This window comes from Bubalus kerabau, chromosome 13, assembly GCF_029407905.1.
Source record: "Bubalus kerabau isolate K-KA32 ecotype Philippines breed swamp buffalo chromosome 13, PCC_UOA_SB_1v2, whole genome shotgun sequence".
Taxonomy (NCBI): domain Eukaryota; kingdom Metazoa; phylum Chordata; class Mammalia; order Artiodactyla; family Bovidae; genus Bubalus; species Bubalus kerabau.
This window is the reverse complement of record NC_073636.1, coordinates 67,204,042-67,228,055: the sequence shown is the minus strand read 5'-3', so window position 1 is coordinate 67,228,055 and position 24,014 is coordinate 67,204,042. Positions and strand designations below refer to the sequence as shown.

Genomic DNA, 24,014 nt, shown 5'->3' with positions numbered 1-24,014 from the left:
AGACTCTGGGCATGGGTGATAGGTTTTTCCACTGTAGTTACAATTTCATTTCACAAGGTAAAAGGCTCTCCCATCCAAGTGTAATAGGAAAACAGAGAGCCTGTCTCTCTGCGAATTACTAAAACACAGTTTGTGACAGCCTATTCTGCCAAGTCAGGTAGAAAGGCCACCCCATTCACTCCCTCAGCACCTGCCCACTAGGGGGGCAATAAGCTAGTATAAGAAGTGAAGTAGAAAAGACCAGCTGGGCACAAAATGGTCCACAACCCAATGGCTTTTTATAAAAAGAGGGGTGTTGGCTTTTATTTTTTGGTTCTAGATACTTGTTTTTGGCCTGATCTCATGGAGAGTCTTAGGACAGAAACAGAGCATTAATTTCATTAATCTTCAATGAAATATGGCCATAGGAACAAAATTATTAAAAAAAAAAAGATAAAGACGAATAAAATATATTAAGCAGATGGCTTTTTAAAAAAAGTCATTTCAACAACGTGTCTTAAGAAAAATGACCAGTCTAGAGTCACAGTATATAATTGATTTAATGAAATAAATCTGGGTGGGTTTTTTTTTAAGTCTTTTTTAAATTTTATTCCTAGGACAATGCTTAGATATAGCTCAACTAATGTAGATGAATTTCTAAACAGACAAAATGGTCTTTTCCTCCTTTTCTAGCAGTTGAAAGAGAACTACCTAGAATGAATCTAGGCCTTTAATTTTATCCCAATCCTTAATCTAAATAACATGAGTGGGGGAAATGCTCCCATTCTACATTTACTAGGTACCCAATAAATGTTAGTGGGCACTTCTACAGCACAGGGGAAATGTCCCAAGCAGGCCACAGCCACCCTAACCTTCCAAAGACATGGAATTCACCTAAAACTCATAAGCAAGATCAAAAGTTACATGAAGAGATGCTTTTCCTAGACCACCGTTTTGGTACTTTTCGTCTAATCTGATTTATTTCAGAGCGTATTGAAACAGCTCCAAAAAATGAGTGTTCGGTTTATCAGTACAGATTATCAGGGAAGTTGGACTATCAATGAGGAAAAGAAGTAAATTCTTTTCCATGTAATTTTGATTCTAGAAATATCAAGATGAGAATAGCTCCCAGCAAAACAACAGCTTGAGATACAGAAGTCTTGTTAGACAGTGCTTGCAGGAAAGTAATGGCGCAATAACCAACTCCCTTCCAGTCCAACTAGAAGAAAGTCCTGAGGAGGCGCAAACCCTTCCCAGCCCTATTCCTGCTCATCAGCATGGGGGCTCAAACACGAGGCACTCCTTGTACATGCCCTCTGGGATAATATGCTACGTCACAGTCACAGACTCCGATTGCTCAAGTTCTACAATCCCTGCTGGACTTTATTAAAAAAAAAACAAACCCACCTGCTCTTTATTTTCCAGTTCCCACAGCAATTTTTCACAAAATCCAACAGGACAACTTCATGCAAGTTTTCCTGGCTTTCTAGGATCTGAGAAAACTAAGCAGTAATTTAGAAAAGAATAGTGCTAACGACCACTCCCTATTTCAGACCAAGTAGCACTGCCCCATCAGCACCAATAATCCACTCTGCAACTAACAAAACGAAACCCCCCTTCCTGCGCAGGAGCACACAACCCACTGTGCTGACGCCCTGAGCCAACAGTACAACGTGTGCTGAGTGCTACATGGCTGCAGTCATGTCCGACTCTTTGCGACCTCATGAGCCCTCCAGGCTCCTCTGTCAGTGATATTCTCCAGGCAAGAACACTGGAGTGGGTTGCCATGCCCTCCTCCAGGGGATCTTCCTGATTCAAGATGGAACCCACATCTCTATGTCTCTCCATTAGCAAGTGGGTTCTTAACCACTAGCACCACCTGAGAACTCAGAAGTATAATGAGACCTCATTTTTCTGAATCACAAATGGGTGGATAGAAAGCAGATTTGAAAAAAAATTTTTTTGGTTTGAATTACTCAATAGTTTTTAAATTAAAGAAGAGGGTATTTAGATGGGGGCAGTTGTCATGACTCTAAAAATAAATAAAGCCATGGACCTGATATCCACGTCAAGTCTGAGGTGACTACATGGCCACATCAGCTCCCAGCACGTGAGGAATGGCAATCTCCATTGCCAAGGTAGACACTGTAAAAATACACTTGAAATGCATACTAATCCCTAATCTATCAAAAGCTTATGCATCTCCAATGCCCAATTCTCTAATCACTGCCAAGCCAGAGATGATGTGTGTTTTCTCAGAACTCCAGTGGTATTTTCTGTGCAAAACACTCCAAGGGTACTTACCACACAGCAAGGTGAGTGTTTTTGCTATCAACTGGAGTTATTATTTCTTGCCACCCTAATAGCACCCAACAGGGCTTATCATACAAAGGAGGAACCCAGTAAATGCCATGATCTGTCACAGAACTTTAGAAAGGATTCCACTGACTCGTCCCTCAAGTTGAGAACACAGCAGATGACATGCAAAAATCAGATATTTATGGATTTTGTGCCTAGATTTTTTTTTCTTTTGGTCATAGCAGCAGAGGTAGCCATCATTTGGGGTTCTAGCTTCCTCTTGTTTTAGCCCTCCTTGTTTCTTCAGGCATATCGAGTAAACCTAGGCCACGGAGCTGATTGTTTAGCACTACCTTCAGAAAATACTGGTATCTTTAAATGTACCTTTGATTTCATTTTTCTGTAGAAACACTCCAAAAGGTTCACCAAAAAGGGCTCTAAACATGTTTAAATGATTTACTTTAAAGGAAAAATTGTTTTTAAAAGCCCGATTTCTGAAAGGCAACAGCTGTTGGATCCCACCTTGTGTTCCCTCCTAATGCATTCAGAGTGACTCTTCAGTACTGCGTGAGGGGTGTGCCCCCCCTCTCCCCCGCACCCCCAGAGGTGCTCTTCACAGACCAGAATTCCTCTCCGCAGCCAAGCGACGGCTGAGCTGCAGCCTCTCGAGGCGAGGAGATGAGGCCCAGAAGCGCTGACAAGCCCTCCCCAGCAGCAGTGATGCAGAGCGCCAGAATAAACTCTGAAGCGGCTTCTCACGGTTGAAAGGACAAGACTCAAGCTGTTTTCTCACATCCTCTGCCTCTTAAGGTTACAACAGACCAGCCTCTGATCCAATTAAAATCCCTATAGTTTATGTTTTCGCAAAGAAGGACAAAGCAAAAATGACCTGTGCCTGCTGGCAACATAACCAGCCATGTAAGGCTGTGGTTGATAAATGAAGAGTTAAAAAAGATTAAAAATTTAAGTCATGACTGCCACGAAATTGTTTATTCATGGTAAGGTGTTTTGGGCAGTTACAGCTGTACAACAGTAAATTGTTAACAACCGTTTCCTGAAGAAAAATTTCCATTATAGATCACAGATAAGACAAGAAACAGAGTGCAGTGCCACTGGGAGATCAACGCTCCAACAGATCGAGATGTGTTAGATGCAAGGCAAGAGGGCTGACCCTTCCCTGAAACCACGCCCAAGAAAAATGGTACTAGGAGGAAGATGACATTTACCCTAGTTGCTGCATCTGATTAAAATTAGGTAATTTTTAAAATTTCAAGTGCACTTTAAATTTGATGTAGGGCGTAATTAAAAAATCAGATTTTAAAAAATATAATTAGGGCAGCAGGGTGAAGATTAGCAGCAAGAGGGGAAAAAACAGTTTAGCTTGGAGAAAACAGGAGGGAAATGGCAGTCTGTCAAAGTTATTACAGGGGGACTTGTTGTTGTTGTTTTTTTTTTTCCTTTTTAAAGACCAGAACTTAACAACTTGGAACATCTGTGCCCTTGCCTTTCCCAAGTATGCCATGTCGAGCACACTTCTTGCGTCAGTCTTCTCCCCAGCAGGAACCAGGCTGGTGAATCAGCAAAATGTCAGTATCTTCAGAAAGCTGCCACTATTATTTTGAGTTGGCAGGAATAGAAAAAAGAAATCAGAGTTGTGTTTCCAGAAACAAAACAGGTGATGGCTGCATCAACACACAAGGCCACAGTGACACTGCAAGTCTGTCGGGGGCACAGTGAGCCCTAGGGGGAGAGACTCAGGGTGCGCTAGGAAAGGACGCCGGACTGCAAACCCCCACCGCAACAGCCGCTGGTTCAACACCTGGACCTCAGACATACTACTAACGAAACAAATAAGGCTCTGGACGAAGTCATCTCTGAAGTCCGTTTGGATTCTGAAAATCTACCCTTCTGTAGTTAAGCTGAAATGTGAAGTCACAATTAGAACTCTTGGTTGCTAACTCTGGGAGGGCCAGTTACCTTAAATAGGTATCCTGAAGTCCAGTATCCTAAATAGGACTTATGCTAGACATCCACTATGTTTACTGATGGATGCTGCTTGAGCATCACTGCAGCCTGCGGTTCCTGGGGGTTGAGCACAGTGCCTGATAAGCACTCAGAGCCATGCTTCTCAAATGAATTCACGAGACCCGTATCGAGCTCACCCAAAATAAGCTAACTGACTGGGGTTCTCGTACCACCCAGAACTGCCCAGTGAATCCTGGGGAATATTCTCATCAATCCGGATACTGACAGAGAGATTCTCCAGACTGTCTAACATTACATGAACTATCAGAAATGGCTTAAGATCACCCTTCAAGAAGCCTGAGTTAAAATTATTCACTGATTTATTTCTATGAGAATTATCAGGCAGGAAAGAACCTAGTCAGACATGCTCTCAGGAGAGAGATTACCAGAAAGATGAAAATAACATGAAGCAGCAGCAGATCTCCCATGAATATCACTCAAGCAGACGAACTACATTTGTCTCTTACCTTCGGAAATCTGGATTCAAACAGAACAACTACTGAAGAGAATTAGCTTTAATGACCATGACCACGACCACAGGCACATCAAAAACCTTTTCCACTAAAGCGGTTTCGAATCTGATAACAAAGTATAGAAAGGTTTTGGAAGTCATGATTCCGCTTCAGTTAAAAGCAATATTTACTAAATACCTACTAAGTATCAGAAATTGTTTAGCACTCATATGAACTCCTGGAGAAGGCAATGGCGCCCCACTCCAGTACTCTTGCCTGGGAAATCCCATGGACGGAGGAGCCTGGTAGGCTGCAGTCCATGGAGTCACGAAGAGTCGGACACTTACTGAGCGACTTCAGTTTCACTTTTCACTTTCATGCATTGGAGAAGGAAATGGTAACCCATTCCAGTGTCTTGCCTAGAGAATCCCAGGGACGGCGGAGCCTGGTGGGCTGCTGTCTATGGGGGACTTAGCAGCAGCAGCAGCATATGAACTCCCTTAATCCTCTCAACAACACTGAAAGGCAAATGTTTATACACACATACACACACACACACACACACACACACACACAGGATAGGACGTGAGTTTGAGCAAACTCAGAGAAACAATGAAGGATAGGGAAGCCTGGAGCGCCTCAGTTCATGGGGTCTCAGAGTCAGACAGACTGAGCAACTGAACAACAACACAGAGGAGCCTGGTGGGCTACAGCCCAGGGGGACACAAAGATTCAGACAAGACTGAGTGAGGACACACACACACACATATATATATTTTTAAATGCCATCCATGAATATACACAGTATCATACCCACAGAACAGTCTATAGCATTTAAGTCTTGAAATCAAGCTGAGAAACTAAATTCACAATTCTTAGATCCTTCAATGACTTAATGTTCTATGCCCTTAAGACTGTTAAACCTTAAGGCGCCCAAGTCTGCTTATGTCCTAGTGACTTAACTCATCTACTTTTGCAGACGAGAATACTAAGGCCTGGGGGTGGGAGGAGGGCACCAAATTTCATACTAGAAATAAAGCTGGGAGTCAAACCTAGATCGCCTATTTATGTCTAATGCTCAGTTAACAAACATTAAATGTCATGTGCACTCAGTCCTTTTTAAAGGAATTGGGAATATAGCAGTAGACAAAGTAGATAAAAATCCCTGTCTTCCTGGACAATAAATGTGAAACTAAAGGAAGGTTCATGGTCTCCTCTAGGCTCGGCTCCACTGGGCCATCTGTTAACAAAATGATGTCTAGATCAAGAGATGCAAATCCTGCCTGGTCTTGCCTATATAATGGGCCCCCAAATCAAGATCCTGAAAAATTAATGCTGTTAATATAAGAACAGATACATCACGATGAATTCTAGTACTAATAAGAGCAAATAGGACAAGTGGGGTTGCCCAAGATTTATTAATAGATTAAAAACCAGACTTCCGAATGAGTAAAAAGCAGCGTGTGTTTCAAGAAGGGAGATAATTAGAATGGAAATAGAACACCAGACGTGACAGCAGACATCAGCAGAGACAAACAGGAGAAGAGAGTAAACAGCACTCCCCCGCCACGTCCGTCCTCCTTCCCACTGAGGACAGATGTGAAAGGATATCTGTATTATCATGTCCAAGCAGCCCGAGAAGAGACTGAACAGCATTCAGCTCTACCAGAAGGTGGTATAGGTCTGGCATGGTGGCCACCACGTGCATCTCCTGAATGATGTCATTGAGGTCCAGCTCGGATTCCATAAACCTAGGAAGGGAAAACAAGACAGTGTCACTGCAGGGGAAGGGGTACAATCAGTAGTGAGGAACAGACAGCAACATAATCCAGAGACAATCTGTCAAAGCATCTTCAACAGACCAACCAAGAAGAATGCTCATCCAAACATCACAGTGTCACACAACTTCCCTGGGAAATCGATTTCCTCATTACAAAAATCAATTCTGGATTCAGATCTCGTTACAGGGTTCCCCTTACCCTTGCAGTCATAAGTTCCCTTTGAGAGGCTCTGAAAGCATTCTGCCGCATTCAGTGATCTATCTGCCCACCAGTCCTGTGGATTAGTTACCAGTACTCCTTGGAATGGCAATTCACTTTGTTGCCCTGAAGGTAGTCATCTTGCTAATCCAAAAAGGACTTCTCTTTCCTGTCACTTCAGATCAAGGGCCAATTATCCCCCTTACCCAAAGGAAAATACAGATTCTGCTACCATCCAGAAATACCTTCCCCTCCCCATCCCCTTTCCAATGAGCTGATGAAGAGGAACATCCCAAAGTAAAGCAGATAAAGTCTGGCATTCCGTAACTCCATACCTTAAGTAGCGTAATACTTCACTCACATTTCCACACCTGAACCTTTCAGCCAACCTACACCCCGGCACTAAGAAAGAACTGCTTTTCATTCACCCCTGCGTGCCCTTCCTAAGTGTCTGACATTGAAGAAATGCCCACTAAGCTTTTGATGAGCAGGACAGGAAAGTTTGTTCTGAGAACACAATGCGGGATCCATGTAGAGCAACTGAACAATACCTGACTGAGAGGAATCAGTGGTTAAACAGACTGGAGCCAGACGGCCTGGCTCTGAACCTCACTTACCCACTTACTTAGCCTCTCTATGCCTCAGTTTCTTCATCTGTATAATAAATGGAATAATAAAGTTACCTATCTCACAGGCTACTGTAAAAAGTTAATGAACACACACACATAAAGCAGTTTAAAAGTGTTTGCCGTGCAAAAAGCACAATATGTGTGCTCTCATTTCCATTACTACAATTATTATTTATAATATGTCTACCTTCCCTTCTAGGATGTAAGCTTCTTAAAAACAGGAATTATAAGAATGGATACATGTATATGTATGCCTGAGTCCCTTTGCTGTTCACCTGAAACCATCACAACATCGTTAATCAGCTATACTCCAATACAAAATAAAGAGTTTAATAAAAAATAAATACAACACACCAAATAAACCAGAAATTAGATCTTTTGTCTCTACATATCCACTGCTGCTGCTGCTGCTAAGTCACTTCGGTCGTGTCTGACTCTGTGTGACCCCATAGACGGCAGCCCACCAGGCTCCTCTGTCCATGGGATTTTCCAGGCAGGAGTACTGGAGTGGGGTGCCATTGCCTTCTCCCTACATATCCACAGATACCTGCTAAAGAAAAGGAACACAAGCAGGGATTCTTGAAGTCATTTGACTCATCAACTAATAGATATCGAGGAGCTGGGCAAACACCATCTCTCTAGAACTTGGGAGATCATGCAAGAACAAAATCTAGAGACTACCATTTTTAAAAACATGTCCATATTTTATACAATATCTTACCACTGTTTCTCTCCATTACTATTTTTAACCATAACATTTACATATATATTTTTTTTTCTGATGATAAAACATTACTTTTCGTAAAAAACTGGGGAAAGATAAGCCCTCAAAAAGTAAACAGAGATCTTAAAAATGGCAAAAATAAAGAAAAGTAAACAAATCATCTATAACCTTATTAACCAGAAACAACCACTGATAATACTCTGGTAAGTTTAAGTCATTGTTCTAAACTCTTGGCCTTTCCCCTACCCAAAAGTAGCCTACACAGTATACAGTTCTAAGTACGATTTTTGCTTTTTGTTGTCAGCAGAGGCTGAACAATTCCTCTTATCATTAAGGATTCCACAACAGGAAAAGTCAGTGTCCAGCACACTTTGCAGTCCTTCTTCTCCCAGGGCAAAATCCCACACTGAGCACAGCATCGCCCCTGCTGAGCCCAGACAAGACTTCAGAATCCTTCTCAACACAGCATTTCAATGACAACAAATGATACTAAGATACATGTGTTCATAGTTTTGTGTTAAGATAACTCCCAGGAAGGAAAAGTACCAAGTCAAAGAGTATGCATAACTTAACAGGTTTTGATACATCCTGCCAGAAAGGTACCAACAGTGTATAAGTTTGTTTCCCCTCATCCTGTTCAAAACAGGTATTATCTATTTAAAATCTCCAATTTGAGATGGGAAATGCAGCTTTTTAAAATTTTGCATTTCTGATACCACAATGGTTAAAATTCAATTACTGTTTACTAGCTATCTGTATTTCTTCTTTGCCCATTTTTCTATCAGGGTGTTCATCTTATTTATTGATTTATAAGTACTCTATATATTAAAGAAATTAATCTCTGTCATACATTGCAAAAAAAACAGAGAAAATATTTGCCCTTTAATTTGTACATTGTGCTTTTTGATATAAAGGTTTTTAATTAGGGAAATTTTTGCCTCACGAATTCTATTTTACATGTATTCTGAACAAGGTTTTCTCTATGCTAAGATCAGATATATTTTATGGTGTACTTTTATGTTTATACATTTTTAAATGTTTTAGAGTAATAAAACTAAGATTTATTTCAGAGTATAATATAGGGCAAAGATCTAACTTTATTTCTGCAAATGTCTGGCCCATTGCCCCAGTACCATAATCTATCTTTTATCCACAGATTTGAAGAAATGCCACCTCTATCACACACTAAATTTTAATGCATACTCTAATCTGTTTATGGGCTTTTCACTCCATTTCATTGATTTGTCTGCAAATTCCTGAGCCAGGACCACACTTTCCATAGTGTTACAGTATATTTTATGTCTGTTACTGCAAAACACTCCCATACTAGCCTTCTTTTTAAATGCCCCTGTCTGTTCTCAACTGTTTATTATTCCAAGTAAAATTTAAAATTATTTTTGTCAAGGCCCCCAGATACCACTTTTTCTAAAAAAGTCTCCTTCCACAGTGCTTACAAACAGATTACCTTTTAAATCACTAGTTCCCCATCACTTCAAGTGTGGAAGCCAAATCAGAATCATGACTTGGAAGAGCTGGTGCAGAATTCAAATAGTCTATGGGGCAGTAGATCTATATAATCTTTGAATCTAATGGGCTCAGCAAGCCTCTAAGGCTTCTTTGCCTTATGTGGGTAATTAAAAAAAAATTTTTGATTTCTTGAGAGTAACTTGACAAAAGATTTTTACAGCTCACCAGGAAGAATTAGCAAGGGAGACTGGGCAGCAACTAGTAATAAACAAATCATGCTGGATACAAGGAAGCGATCGGGGGACTTGAGTGATAATCAGTGAATGAATGCCAGCCTGGAGAGAGGCTTCTGGTGGTACCCTTCAGGGCTCCATCCTTAAGTCTGTTTAAGTATTTTACTGTTATTTTTTGACCCACGACTCAGGTGAAGATACATAAAAGGCAAACTTAACAAATGTCATATAACACAAAGCTTACAGTGAACACAGCAGCTGACAGAATCAATTCAGAAAGTTCCTGACAGGCAACGATGACAGGCCAAATCTAACAGGAGGAAAATTACCTAGGATCCACATGGAGAATAATGCACTGAACCAAAAAGGCAAGAATACATGGATCAGGAAAGACAGTATAATAAGTGGGAAAAAGTGAAAGTCACTCAGTCGTGTCCGACTCTTTGCAATCCCATGGATTGTAGTCCACCAGGCTCCTCTGTCGATAGTAAGTGAACATGTGTGGAAAGGACTTGATGATTTTAAGTCAACAGTAATCACAATACAAATCAGACCATGAGACAGCTCTGCCAGGACACAAACTACTTCTCAGTCCTCTCTGGACATCTAGCACTAGACACACTCCCTGTCCACTGCAGAAATTCCAAAGGTGCCTGTCAAAGGGAGAAGTGGAAAATTGCTGCCATGGTTTTAGGCTGCTTAAAAGAAGATAACAAGATAGAGTTATGCTGACTAGATGGCCTAAAAGTTTGTGACATCTGTTATGGGAATCTACTTTGTGAGGGATGAAAGTGAAAGTGAAAGTCGCTCAGTCATGTCCAACTCTTTGCGACCCCATGGACTACACACAGTCCATGGAATGCTCCAGGCCAGAATACTGGAGTGGAGTTATGGAAACTAAATAGCTTGCGGAAGCAACTGAAATCATAAGGAGTCTAACTACCCTCTCCCATGAGGATCTGTTGAAATTCTTTTTCATTCTGAGTTGAAATCTTAAGAGTCAGAGCTGTCAAATGATGAAATAGGTTTCTTTGGAAAGTTATACCCTTGTCACTGGGGGTAATTAATAAAGGGTGATATTTTTAAAAATCAATAATTAGAAGGGAGAAATAGACTTGTACTTTCCAGTCCCTTCCAACTTTGAAATTGCTCTTTCAAATATGCAATCCTAACCAAGTATCTTTAAGTTTAGAAACTCAGAAAATTATCAAAACAAAATAAAACCAGCAGAAAGTCAACTGTGAGCAGGGATATAGCATAAAAATACCACTGGGGGTCCCATGTTACAAGAGTAGCGTGATACGGTGAGAAATGCCTGGACTTGGGAATGAGATTGACCTGGGTCACATCCAGCCTGTGTAACCATTAGCAGTTTGTTACTAAGTATTTATGGGCACATACTAGGTGTCCACAAAACAGATAACAATCCCAGTTGCTGTCCTCACTGAACTCCTATCCTAGCACAAATATAAATAATCTATTGCATCCAATTAGTAGCAAGAATATCCAGCACTGCCCAAGAAAATTGCCCCTGGAACACAGAGCACCAGACTCCAACCTTGTCAAGGGAGACAGAGAATATTAACTAACCTACTTCTAAAACTCAACTTCCTTCATCTTTCTCTCTGAATTAAAGTGAGGATTAAGAGAGATAAAAAGAAGTTCCTAACAATTGTTGGTAGATAGCAGGCAATCAATGAATCTAGATTCCATCAAGTTTGCTATGCTATAACAAAGAAAATTCTCTTTTTGCTGACAGAAGTACAAGCTGACTCATTTTTAAGCACACACTACACTGTTTGCAGACGGCTGTCTAGGGATTAGGCATACCTTCCGCAACAGATGACTCACAGCTGGGGGAAAGGATCAAGTTAGAGGTCAATGGGAAAGCAATAGAGCAACATATTAAAACAGTACCCCAGGCTGAGATGGGGTCACTGATTCCATCTGGTATGACGGAGAATATTCCGCTAGCGTGCTCATGTACATTTGCTTCGTATCAGCAGGATGCCCTCCTTCAACCACGAAAGTGAATTTTAGCAAGTGACCAGCAGTGTTCAAAAACACTATAAAAGCACCAGAAACCAGTACATGCTCCTGCAATCACAAAACCAGCTATAAGTGCACAGAGAACATGGTGCTTTCTTCACTTGGTTAAAAGCATGGTCCTGGGATTGCAGGGTCAGCGTAGGTGGTGGCTGGGGATCCTTTCAGGGGTCTATAGCATCAAAACTATTTTTAGACTAACTCCAAAACATTATTTGCTTCTTTTACTCTCTTTCTCTCGGGAGTATACAGTGGAGTTTTTCAGAGGACTATACAACGTGTGATGCTACCACTCCCCTAATGGCTAATGATATGTGTGCTTGAATATTCTAGAATCTTCTAAGATAAGCACTTTGGGGTACTCAACAATTTATGTGTACAAAAGATGCCTGAGACTAAAAAATTTGAGGGCCACTAAACTAAATAATTCTGCCCCTGCAAAAATGAAGAGAAAAACTACTAAAGGACTTACTGGGGAAATAGCACACTCCACTCTATGCGCTGTTTGGGAGAAAGATCACACAGTGCAGAGCAGAGGCTGCATAAGGAAAATTGTCAATTGAATCTGAAACGCAGCCAAATGAAGAGAGGCATTTTTTGGTATGCAATCAAAATGACAATTGCATATATGGGAAAATAAATTTGAATGTTTCTGATCTCAACCGGAAAGTTTCATTCAAATATGCTCTAGCAATTTTCATCTTAATTGCACCTCGCTGGTCTAGAGAATTATAAAAGACACTGCACCAGTAAGAATTCAAGAACTCAAGGTTAAAACACAATGTAGTTTCCTGACTGCTTTTGAACATAAAAAAAAAATGTTCTTTATGCATGATTTCAATTTGCAAATGTTCAGATTTAAAAACTAAAATAGTATATATTTTGTCTGAATGTCAAACACTGTTGATATTTTTAAATAAAATAACATTTCCTTAAAACCAGTTCATGAATTGTAACAATGAATTCACGTAGTACCTAAGACGTAGATGGTGAACAAAAGCTGCAGAAACCCACTGCTTTAAAGTATACCCACCAAATGGGCAAAGGCAATACTGGCATTTCAATAAGTAAACTGAGTTTCTTAAATTTCCAGTGTCATCCATCTATGGCATAGCTGCTTCATAATGTAGCCTTAAGTTCCAAGAAATGGGGATATAGTAAACATGACATCAACTACGTAAGACCTCTCACGCTTACTGAGTACCTACAGTATGGTAGGCACTGTGCTAGGTACTACAGAGACAAGCAATACACAGTCCACCTAAAAGGAGCACAGAGTTGAATGCAGAAAGACCACTGAGTAAAGAAATAACAACAACAAATGGCAAAGATGTTAAGGCAGATCAAATTCATTATGGGCAAGAGTGCAGGGAAAGAGAACTGCTGATGGAAGAACTAAAGGAGACAGTGGAGAATTTGGCAGCAGCTATCACCCAGGTGGCTCAGTGGTAACGAATTTGCCTGCAGTGCTGGAAATGCAGGAGATGCGGGTGTGATCCCTAGGTTGGGAAGAACCCCTGGAGGAGGAAATGTCTCCAGTCTCCTTGCCTGGAGAATCCCATGGATAGAGCCTGGCGGGCTACAGTCCATGGCGTCACAAAGAGTTAGACACAACTGAGCACGCAGGCACACATCAAAGTTTAAAATGTTCATGCTTTCAATCTGGGAATTCAATATTTAGATATGTATCCTAGAGAAACACATGGATACCAAGACAAATGTACATAGAGGTTTGCTACAGTATTACTCATAAAAGTCAGTATTACAAATAACCTTGTAAATCAACTATGCTTCAATAAAAAAGGGAGACTAAAAAAATAACCCAATGTCCATCTATAAAAACGTAACAAATAAATCATGGTTATCTCCAAACTACAAAATACTATGCAAACAACCACAAAGCATAAGGTAACTATGCACAGAGTAACACTGAAAGATATTCTGTTTCATGACCAAAAAGTAAAGGTGCAAGATAAGTACAGTATGACTTAGGTGGGAAAAAAATTTTGCATCCATATATATATATATATATATGTAAATCAGTGTACAGAAAATAATGAAAAAGGATACTCACAGAAGTGTTCACAGGTGCTATCTCTAAGTAGGGGAATGGAAAGGGGGTCAGTGCAGGGAAAGAAAGCTTTCATCTTTCACATTTTTCATTCTACTTATGCACTGTTGGTATTTTCTTATGATGACAGTCTATTTGCGTATTATATAATCAAACACACACACATGCGGTATGACAAGTATAATTACTGCTGTATGGTAGTGGTGGTGGTGCTTAGTTGCTCAGTCGTATCCGACTCTTTGTGACCTTAGGGACTGTAGCCTGTTGTCCATGGATTTTTCCAGGCAAGAATACTGGAGTGGGTTGCCATTCCTCCTCCAGGGGATCTTCCCAATCCAGGGATCGAATCTGCATCTCTTGCATCTTCTGCATTGGCAGGTGGATTCTTTACCACAGAGCCATCAGGGAAGCCCATGTTGTTCGGTGGAGGTCAGTGCAAAACCTGATGGGACTCTGGCACTGGGAAAGCTGAGCTCTGATCCAGCCACTCCTACCATCAAAGGGGGCTGTGGCCTGAGGTCCAGTAACCAGGTTCTCCCCTCTCCACCTCCTCATCTACCATACAGACAGAATGCAGTGGACACCAGCCTTTCCAGGTTGACGTGAGGACAGAAGGCCCTCTGATACCTCTGTGCCTCTGTTCCTGCTGGTCACACTGCCTGGCGTGCCTTTCCCTGTTCTTTTCGGCCTAACTAAAATCAAAATCAGCTCAAATACCACTTCTTCTGTGAAGCTCTCAATAAGCCCCAACTATTCACTGCTTCTTCCTCTTGTATTTCTTTTAAAGTATACTTTGTTACCATGTATTTACTGTCAGTTTCCCTACTAATTTTGTTTCTCCATTTGTTTTTAAACCTTTTATTTTATATTGGAGTGGAATACCAGACCACCTGACCTGCCTCTTGAGAAACCTGTATGCAGGTCAGAAAGCAACAGTTAGAACTGGACACGGAACAACAGACTGGTTCCAAATAGGAAAAGGAGTATGTCAAGGCTGTATATTGTCACCCTGCTTATTTAACTTACGTGCAGAGTACATCATGAGAAACGCTGGGCTGGAAGAAGCACAAGCTGGAATCAAGATTTCCTGGAGAAATATCAATAACCTCAGATATGCAGATGACACCACCCTTATGGCAGAAAGTGAAGAGGAACTAAAAAGCCTCTTGATGAACGTGAAAGTGGAGAGTGAAAAAGTTGGCTTAAAGCTCAACATTCAGAAAACGAAGATCATGGCATTTGGTCCCATCACTTCATGGGAAATAGATGGGGAAACAGTGGAAACAGTGTCAGACTTTATTTTTCTGGGCTCCAAAATCACTGCCGATGGTGACTGCAGCCATGAAATTAAAAGACACTCCTTGGAAGGAAAGTTATGACCAACCTAGATAGCATATTCAAAAGCAGAGATATTATTTTGCCAACAAAGGTCTGTCTAGTCAAGGCTATGGTTTTTCCTGTGGTCATGTATGGATATGAGAGTTGAACTGTGAAGAAAGCTGAGTGCCGAAGAATTGATGCTTTTGAACTGTGGTGTTGGAGAAGACTCTTGAGAGTCCCTTGGACTTCAAGGAGATCCATCCAGTTCATCCTAAAGGAGACCAGTCCTGGGTGTTCATTGGAAGGACTGATGCTGAGGCTGAAACTCCAATACTTTGGCCACCTCATAAGAAGAGTTGACTCATTGGAAAAGACTCTGATGCTGGGAGGGATTGGGGCAGGAGGAGAAGGGGACAACAGAGGATGAGATGGCTGGATGGCATCACAGACTCGATACACATGAGTTTGGGTGAACTCCGGGAGTTTGTGATGGACAGGGAGGCCTGGCGTGCTGCGATTCATGGGGTCGCAGAGTCGGACACGACTGAGCGACTGAACTGAACTGAACTGATAGCCAATTAACAATGTTGTGACAGATTCAAGGGGACAGCAAAGGGACTCAGCCATACATACACATGTATCCATTCTCCCCAATCTCTCCTCCCATTCAGGCTGCCACATAACATTGAGCAGAGTTCTTTGTCCCCTAGTAACCTTTAAACTTGAGTGCAAAGACTATACTATTCAACTCCTCATTGCCTAGGGACAATATTAAGATTCATTAAAAGTATATGTCCTGGAAGGGAGAAAGGAAGAGAAAGAGAGATTTAGGACGTTAAAATCTGTATAAATATGAAAATCTACTTACTTCGGATTCAAAACTGATTGAAAATTATCAGAGTCTTCATAGTAGCACTTCATATGCACTGAGGAGTGATCAGGTAACTATCAGTTCATGAGCACTTACTATGCGCCAGATACTGAGCTAAGTCCTTGTCATTATTCTCACAACAACCCTGTGAAGGAGGTACTATTTCTTTATACAGATGAGACACTTGGGGCTAAGAAAGAAGACCTGACTTACTGAAGGTCATGTGGGAGTCACACCCATATTTGTCTAACCCCAAAGCCTTTGACATTTTCTCAGTAGTAAAGCTATCGCTACTGGCAGCCATGGTTAGTTTTCTAGGGGCCTGGAAGAGAAATGCAAAAAAGAGTAAACAGGTCCTAGGGTGGCATCTGGGAACCTGGCTTTTGAAACAGTTCCTAAGTGATAAGGTTTGCTTTACCCATCTGGGGCACTGAACATCTGCTTTCCGTCTGTGAGTCTGCAATTTTAGTAGTTGTTGCTGGCAGAGAATGCCATGGTCTGTCTTCAATAAATTATCCTGGTCTCAGTCTCAAATGGGCTTCCCTAACAGAAACAGGGCACACGCGATGATGTATTGCATTGCTGGAAGAAGGAGCCTGTCTGCTGACCCCTCCCAGGGGGCGGGAGAAAACACAGGAAGCCTGTATATGAATGTCTCCAAACTGCCTGATGTGTCTTTTCCCCTTGCTGATCCTACTGTGTACCCGAGAGTACCACTGATTCTGAGTCCCGAGAGAACTTCTAGTGATTTCCCAAACAAGTGAGTCATCCTGGGACTCCCGACCCAAAGCCCAGAAACCAAAGCAGACAAAACACACAAAGAGCAAAACAAAAAACAGCAACAAAGCATCTCAGAGGAGAACGGGCAAAAAACAGCAAAATGGAGCCTTACTTCTCTGGATTGTCTGGAAACTTGATCCGCAACTCTTGGTTTTTGTATGATCTTTTCTCAAATGTCAGGATCATTTTCTTCACTGAGCTTTCATCCAATGGTTCTTCCTGGTGTAAAGAGACAACAATTTCAGTCCAAAGGGATTGTTTCTTATTCACTAATCACTACTTCCTTCCCATGGCTTTTACTATGCCACTCTGCCACTCACCTTTCTGGATTAAGTGTACAATGCACACATACTCCCCTCCACCCCTCATTAGAATGAGGGTTAAGGGTCTACATCATGTGCTACTTAGTATCATTACTCTGTGTGTCTCACATTTAGCCCAGGAAGTTCAGCTTAAGGTGTTAAAGATTCACTCATTTAACAAATACTTGAGTATACTATATGGCATTGGAGTAAGCAACAGTAGTAAATGAATATTACATAATATTTATCTCATCCTTTTCTTCTTTCATACAGGTAAGAAAACCTTCAGAGGTTTAAAAGAACTTGTTCAAGGTCAAACCCTGAGTCAATGACAGTGGCCCTCAATCTTTTCCCCACACCAGGGGTCAGCAAACTGTGGTCCACATATCAAATTCAACTTAGAGCCTATTTTTGTATACCCGCCCGCAACGCGGGAGACCTGGGTTCAATCCCTGGGTTGGGAAGATCCCCTGGAGGAGGAAATGGCAACCCCCTCCAGTATTCTTGCCTGGAGAATCCCCATGGAAAGAGGAGCCTGATGGGCTATAGTTCACTGTGTCACAAAGAAGTCAGTCATGACTGAGTGACTAAGCACACACGCACACACACACACACAAGATAAGAATGGTTATTAAGCAGCAACAGTCACCGCTTTGTGTTTCTTATCCATTACATTACATTTCTTATACATTACTGTATCTAGCCCATCCTAGCTGCTGAGAAGGGAATCAAACAGGAACCTGGAATCCTGATACAGCAATAAGAATTTAGTAATCTCACTCAGAGTAAGCATAAAAAACACCCCAGCAAGCCACATAGTTTTCTCACTTCTCATATACTGGAATAATACCTACAAAGGTAAATAAAATGAGTTTTTGAAAACAGAATCATTTCCTCCAAAAAAAAAAAAAATCTACACTAAAATTTCAGAAATGCTTTTTCTTCAGTTTATTTCCCAGTTTAATCTGCTGCAGTTCACTCTGCCTCTCTAACACTCTCCCAACTCCTAGCTTCACAGCTTGGTAGTCACTGACCATAACTCACACCGAATGCCATTAAGAGAACCAGAAATAGATCCTTTTGGAAAGCACTGAATCATTTCATAATTCTTTTAAGTTCCCCAAAATGTTAGCTATTATTTTATTAAATTTAGATTCTGACATATTGAGTTTTAAATGGGAGATACCTCTAACATTCATTTGGGCATGACACATTTCTTAGATTTTTAATCAATGACTCCTGGACCCAGAGGGACTCTGTTGGAACCACCCACAACCTGCTCCCCAGTGTCTATGGCTTTAAAGAGAAGTTCCCTGACTTGGTAAAAACTGAAGTCAGTGCTCTGGCCCAGTCAGGACTCAGAGCTCTAGCTTCACTACTTACTACCCACGTAGCAATGTTACTTTGCTGAATGTATTATCTTCAAACCCTCACCAAGTCTCATTGATTCTACCTCATATGTGAGTCCATCCACTTGCATTTTGAATAAAATTCCAAATTGTTCACATGACATATATAAGGATGGTCTGGCAGGATCTGGCCCAGTAATCTCACCAACCCCCAAATCCCCGTTGGTGGCCTGTGCCCACTTGTTCACTGTTGAGTCTCCAGTGCCCAGGATAGGGCCTGGCATACAGGAGGCATCCAGTGAAGATCTGCTGAAGGAAGGAAGGAAGGCAAGCAGAGAGGGGAAAACTATTACCTTTATCTTTCAAGGTCATAGAGATGACCTAAAGACATGAAGCACATAAATCTGTTTCATAAACTACATGACACTATACTAATGTAAGCTATTATTGTAACTCGTTGTAGCTTGGTTAGTCGCTAAGTCATGTCTGACTCTTTTGTGACCCCATGGACTGTAGCCCGCCAGGTTCCTCTATCCCTGGGATTTCCCAGGCAAGAATACTGGAGTGGGTTTCCATTTCCATCTCCAGGGGATCTTCTTGACCCAGGGATCAAATCTGTGTCACCTGCTTTGCAGGTGAATTCTTTATCATTGAGCGACCTGGGAGGCCCTTATTGTAACTCTTAGCATGACTGTTAATGTACCCAACTTATCACTGGGATTTAACTAAAAAATAATTTAAATTTCTAGGAAAGGGTTAAATCACTTTTAAGCAACTTCAATACCCACGGCTCTTCTTTCCCTTAGCTAACATCCTGCCCACCCTGTAGAAGAAAACTTTATTAGTGTTAATAATACAGCTCTCACAGGATTCCCAAAGTCTTAGCCTCTCCAGGGTTTGGCCTTCCCTCCTTTAATCTGTCTCCAACACTGGGGGAAAACTGAATTATCAGTCTTAGTCATCGGCCACAGCAGTATCTCCAATAGCTCAACGTCAGAAACCAGAGGGAGATTTCAGAAAGATGAATGCTGGTGATGTAGCACAAAAAGGACAATCATATTTTACAAGTTCACGTGACTTTACAGGGGCAAACATCACTTGTTTTTCATCAGATGGGACTTCGGTGGCAGAGAGAAAATAACTCCTGGACTTGTAGCCCTCCATGTGTCATTTTTACAAAGCGATCTCTCTTTCCCTGTCCCCTCCCGGAAGGGCTGGTCCCACACTGCATTTCTGTCTCCCAGGCTAGAAACCATTTACCCATGACAGCTACTAGCCTAATCCCCCAGTACCAGCAGTGCCCGACACGGGAATTATACCTGCCAATTAACTGCTGCTGCAGGGCTAACAGATTGAGCAGAAGCTAGTGAGGAGGGAGGGCGAGAGGGAAAATGTGCTACACACACTGTTTGTCTAAGGCTGGCAGGACTGCTGTCCTCAGAGACGAGAATCAGGACTGTCTCCCACCACAGATTCCCAAAGTGTCACCACCTTTTAGGGGCAGACCCCCAAACTAGCACTGGTAGAAATCCTAATGAGGAGAGGGCTACTGTTATAACACAGTAAAGACCTATTTCAGAATATGAATCCATTTTTTTTTTTCCTTCTCAGATTCACACTCCAGCTTCATTTTTTAAAATCCAAACTTAGCATCATGTCTTTGAGGGAACCAAAAAACAGCTGGCTCTTAAGAATCTATTTCCATAATTCATATTGAACAAAATGCCAGGGTGAAATAATATACAAGTTAACACTTCAGGATTTCAAAAGACACAAAGGCAAGGTCATTTGATTTTTAATCGCTGATATTTTACCTCTATTCTTTTCAGCTTCATTCATTTATTCATTCAATAAATATTGGTTAAGGGCTTACACCAAGAGCTAGGCATTGCTTGGAATGCTAGAGATACAGCTGTGAACAAAACCCAGCCAGTCCCCATTTTCAGAGGAGGTTGGGGAGAGGACAACAAATGAGTAAAATAACAAATAGGAATTTCAGATCATGGCAAGAGCTGTGAAGACAGTATGTAAAATAAAGTGGTAAGAGAGTAAGAGAATGATTACTCTCAAGAGGGCACAGAAGGGAGAAGGTTCAGAGGTAGCAGTGAGTGCAAAGGCCCGGAGGCCACCTGAGGAACAGCAAATAGAAAGGCTTGGCCAGCTCTTTCCCTAAATAGCATTTTTTCAATCACATATAAACACCCAATCCCTTACCTCCTCTTGTAATTTCTTCAACTTTGTTGCTTTGGTAAGGCTGTTTTAACTGCCTGAAAGGCCCTTCTTCCACTTGTTTGATAAAATTCTATTCCTCTTTCAAAGACTATTGACTATGCTTAAAAATGAGTGCCATCTATGTGCCCTCAGTATGGGGTAGGAAACCACAGTGATCCTCCTCAGTCCATACCAATAGCCCCACAGTTCAGTGCTTGGGCCTCAGTTATAATATATAATCCAGAATAATTTAAAAACTCTATCTGTAATGTTCTTCACACTTTGCAAAATGCCTTCCAAACTCCACTTAACCTTCATACCAACACTGTGAAACAAATATTCTTAACCCCATTTTACAGATTAAGCTGGGAAGCTCAAAGAAACTAAGCATTTAATCCCAAATTATGCTCTACAGACACCGCATCAAGGCTGAGCATCTCAGCCCCCAACCCATCTCTGCCACCTTACCTCTTCCTCTTCCTCCTCACCCTCTCTGTCGATAATTTGAAGCAGCCGTTTTTTGTCATCATCTGCTTCTTCCACCACAGTCATCTCCTCCTCCCGATAGCGGCCACGCTCTCGAGTACCAGCTTGTCTCCGACGCATCTTCAGCTCTTCCTCTTCGTCATCCCGGGGACGTTTTGTGCCCCTGTTGGGCTAAGAAAGACAAAAAAGAAACACAGGATTTTAGAGCTGGAAAATATGTAGAAGGGCGTACACACCAAATATTCCAAAAGTGTTCAAAAATTCCACAACCGAAAAGCACCATAGCACACAATTTCTACCACAAAATGAAGTAAAGCTCTAAGTCATTATTTTTCAGGCCCTTAGCGATTCTATACATACAGGGTTACAGTCACCTACAAGATGCTGCTGCTGCTAAGTCGCTTCAGTCGTGTCCGACTCTGTGCGACCCCATAGACGGAAGCCCACCAGGCTTCCCCGTCCGTGGGATTCTCCAGGCAAGAACACTGGAGTAGGTTGCCATTTCCTTCTCCAACGCATGAAAGTGAAAAGTGAAAGTGAAGTCGCTCAGTCATGTCCGACTCTTAGCGACCCCATGGACTGCAGCCCACCAGGCTCCTCCGTCCATGGGATTTTCCAGGCAAGAGTACTGGAGTGGGGTGCCATTGCCTTCTCCAACCTATAAGATAGTTGCCTTTTATTTGTTACAGAATTTTTTCAAGACACAAAGGTTAGCCCTTCACAAAAGTTCTTGTTTATACAGAAACCACAGGGAACAAAGTCACTTTGAGCTAATTAAGCTCTATTTAATAGTTAGGATTCAGTCTCCAACACCAATCCCTTAGCATATGGTTTTAATTCAGGTCTGAGACAGATTATAGTCACTCACAAGCAGCTCAAACAAAGAATACTACATATATAACTTCCAAGGGTCCACGACACTTTAAATTCCTACTTTATAGGCAAGTATAGTAAGGCCAAAGGTCAATGATTACCCATGGTCACAAAACAGCAGTTTTTACAACTGCTTGCCATTCAATCGGAATAAAACAGGGCACTTCTGAAATGGGCTTCAGAACTGAGGGGAATCTTTCTTCTCAGCACTCTACAGCACTGCAGTAGACACCCAACAGCCCGATGCCTCCATTCAGCTCCAAGTGCTACTGTACAACTTCAGGCACCTCATTTAATGTCTCTAAGCTTTAGTTTTCTCATCTGAAAAGGGAGATTACAACCCTTTTCTCCCTGTGTAGTTAAAAAAAAAAGTTTGTGTATCTGAACCATTTTTTTCAGCTTTATTGAGATATAAGTGATATTATGTCAGTTAATATAAACTGACATTAAAAACTTAATCACTGTGCAAGTTTAAAGTGTACACATGACAACATGATGTGATTCACACACATACTGTGAATAATACCACAATAAGGTGAGTTAACAACTCTATCACCTCACATAATTACATTTTCCCCCCACCCCCGATGGCAAAGACATTTAAGATCTTAGTAACTTTCAAGTACTAATACAGTATTATTAACTATAGTCACTCTGTTATACATTAGATTCCCAGAACTTATTTATCTTATAACTGGAAGTTTGTACCAAATGGCTGCAAACATTAGTGAAAGAACTCTAAATTATTCATGTAACAGTACTAGACAAATTAAAATTATTTTTATTGTTTAGTTTCTAAGTCATGTAAGACTCTCTTGAGACCCCATGGACTGTAGCCTGCTAGGCTCCTCTGTCCATGGGACTTCCCAGGCAAGAATACTGGACAGGGTTGCCGTTTCCTTCTCCCGGAGATCTTCCCAACCCAGGGATTGAACCCACGTCTCCTGCTTGGCAGGTGGATTCTTTACCACTGAGCCACCTGGGAAGCATATAAAATTATTTCTGTGAGTTAATTCATCAAATGATTGTGTCTTCCCCAACACAAAACACTTAGAGTGTTAGACTCTTCGATGAGCTTTTCTTTATCTGTGGTACTAACCGCACACACCAAAAGTGTGCTGGGTGCAACGTGGTATGTTATCAGCAAAGGGAGGAAAACGCTGCATTCACTGCCATCCTGCTAAGTTGTTTGGTGATAACAGACAAATTTCTCTTCTACATGTTACACATCTCATCTTGTGACTTATAAGCCACACTGTTACTGAACTCCGCCACCCCAGTGGTGCAAAGTCATTCCCCTCTATATTCAAGTACCCTGCTGGGCCCACATACCAGGTGCTTCAGTAAGTCTCAGCATACGACACCGCTTAGAAAACTCACATTAGACAATTTGGTTTGTGGGGTACCACCTGCTATTTTTCACTCTGCTCCTGAGTCTCCCTGGGATAGATTATAATTTCATATGATCACACTCTATTTCCATAAATATAAAAATTACCAAAATTGCTGCCATTATTACCCGTCAACATTTTAAAAAGGAAGAGAAGAAAAAGGAAATCAACATGGCAGTAACCACAGAGTACAAGGAAAAGGAGGTGGTGGTTTTCATGTGAGAAGAAGAAGGAGGTAGTTAGTTCTGAAAGGAGGGCAGGCTCTAAACTGGAAATCTGTAGCTCCCCAGCAGGTAAGGAACTTCAGCCCTCCCGGGAGCACTAATTCTTTCGGGCTCATAAAACAAGCCCTGCTGTGGTTCTGATTAGCGTGAGCCTATTGCAGCAGCCAAGTCAAAGCATGAACTCCACAGTTCTCCATGGAGAGGAGATTTCTGGATTGTTTATCTCAGAGCAGAGAGCAAAGGCAGTGGACCACAGTTAAAGGGGAAAGCTAAACTCAGCCACAGTTAAAAAATGCAAAAAAGA

The 24,014-nt window shown here is 41.6% G+C and overlaps 1 protein-coding gene across 3 annotated transcripts in view; it reads right to left on the bottom strand.

Moving 5' to 3' along the window:
• CTNNBL1 (catenin beta like 1) overlaps window positions 1-24,014 on the bottom strand; it is a 170,527-nt gene that overhangs the window by 113,454 nt on the left and 33,059 nt on the right. For 2 of the 3 annotated variants that reach the window (XM_055545004.1, XM_055545005.1), the window contains exons 2-4: window positions 21,205-21,393; window positions 16,987-17,093; window positions 6,366-6,505 (exon numbers count right to left, since the gene is read on the bottom strand). In XM_055545004.1, the coding sequence (XP_055400979.1) occupies window positions 6,366-6,505; window positions 16,987-17,093; window positions 21,205-21,393 (436 nt within the window). Of the gene's footprint in view, window positions 1-6,365; window positions 6,506-7,716; window positions 7,859-16,986; window positions 17,094-21,204; window positions 21,394-24,014 lie in introns of those variants that run through there. The other variant, XM_055545006.1, reaches the window with a different exon arrangement.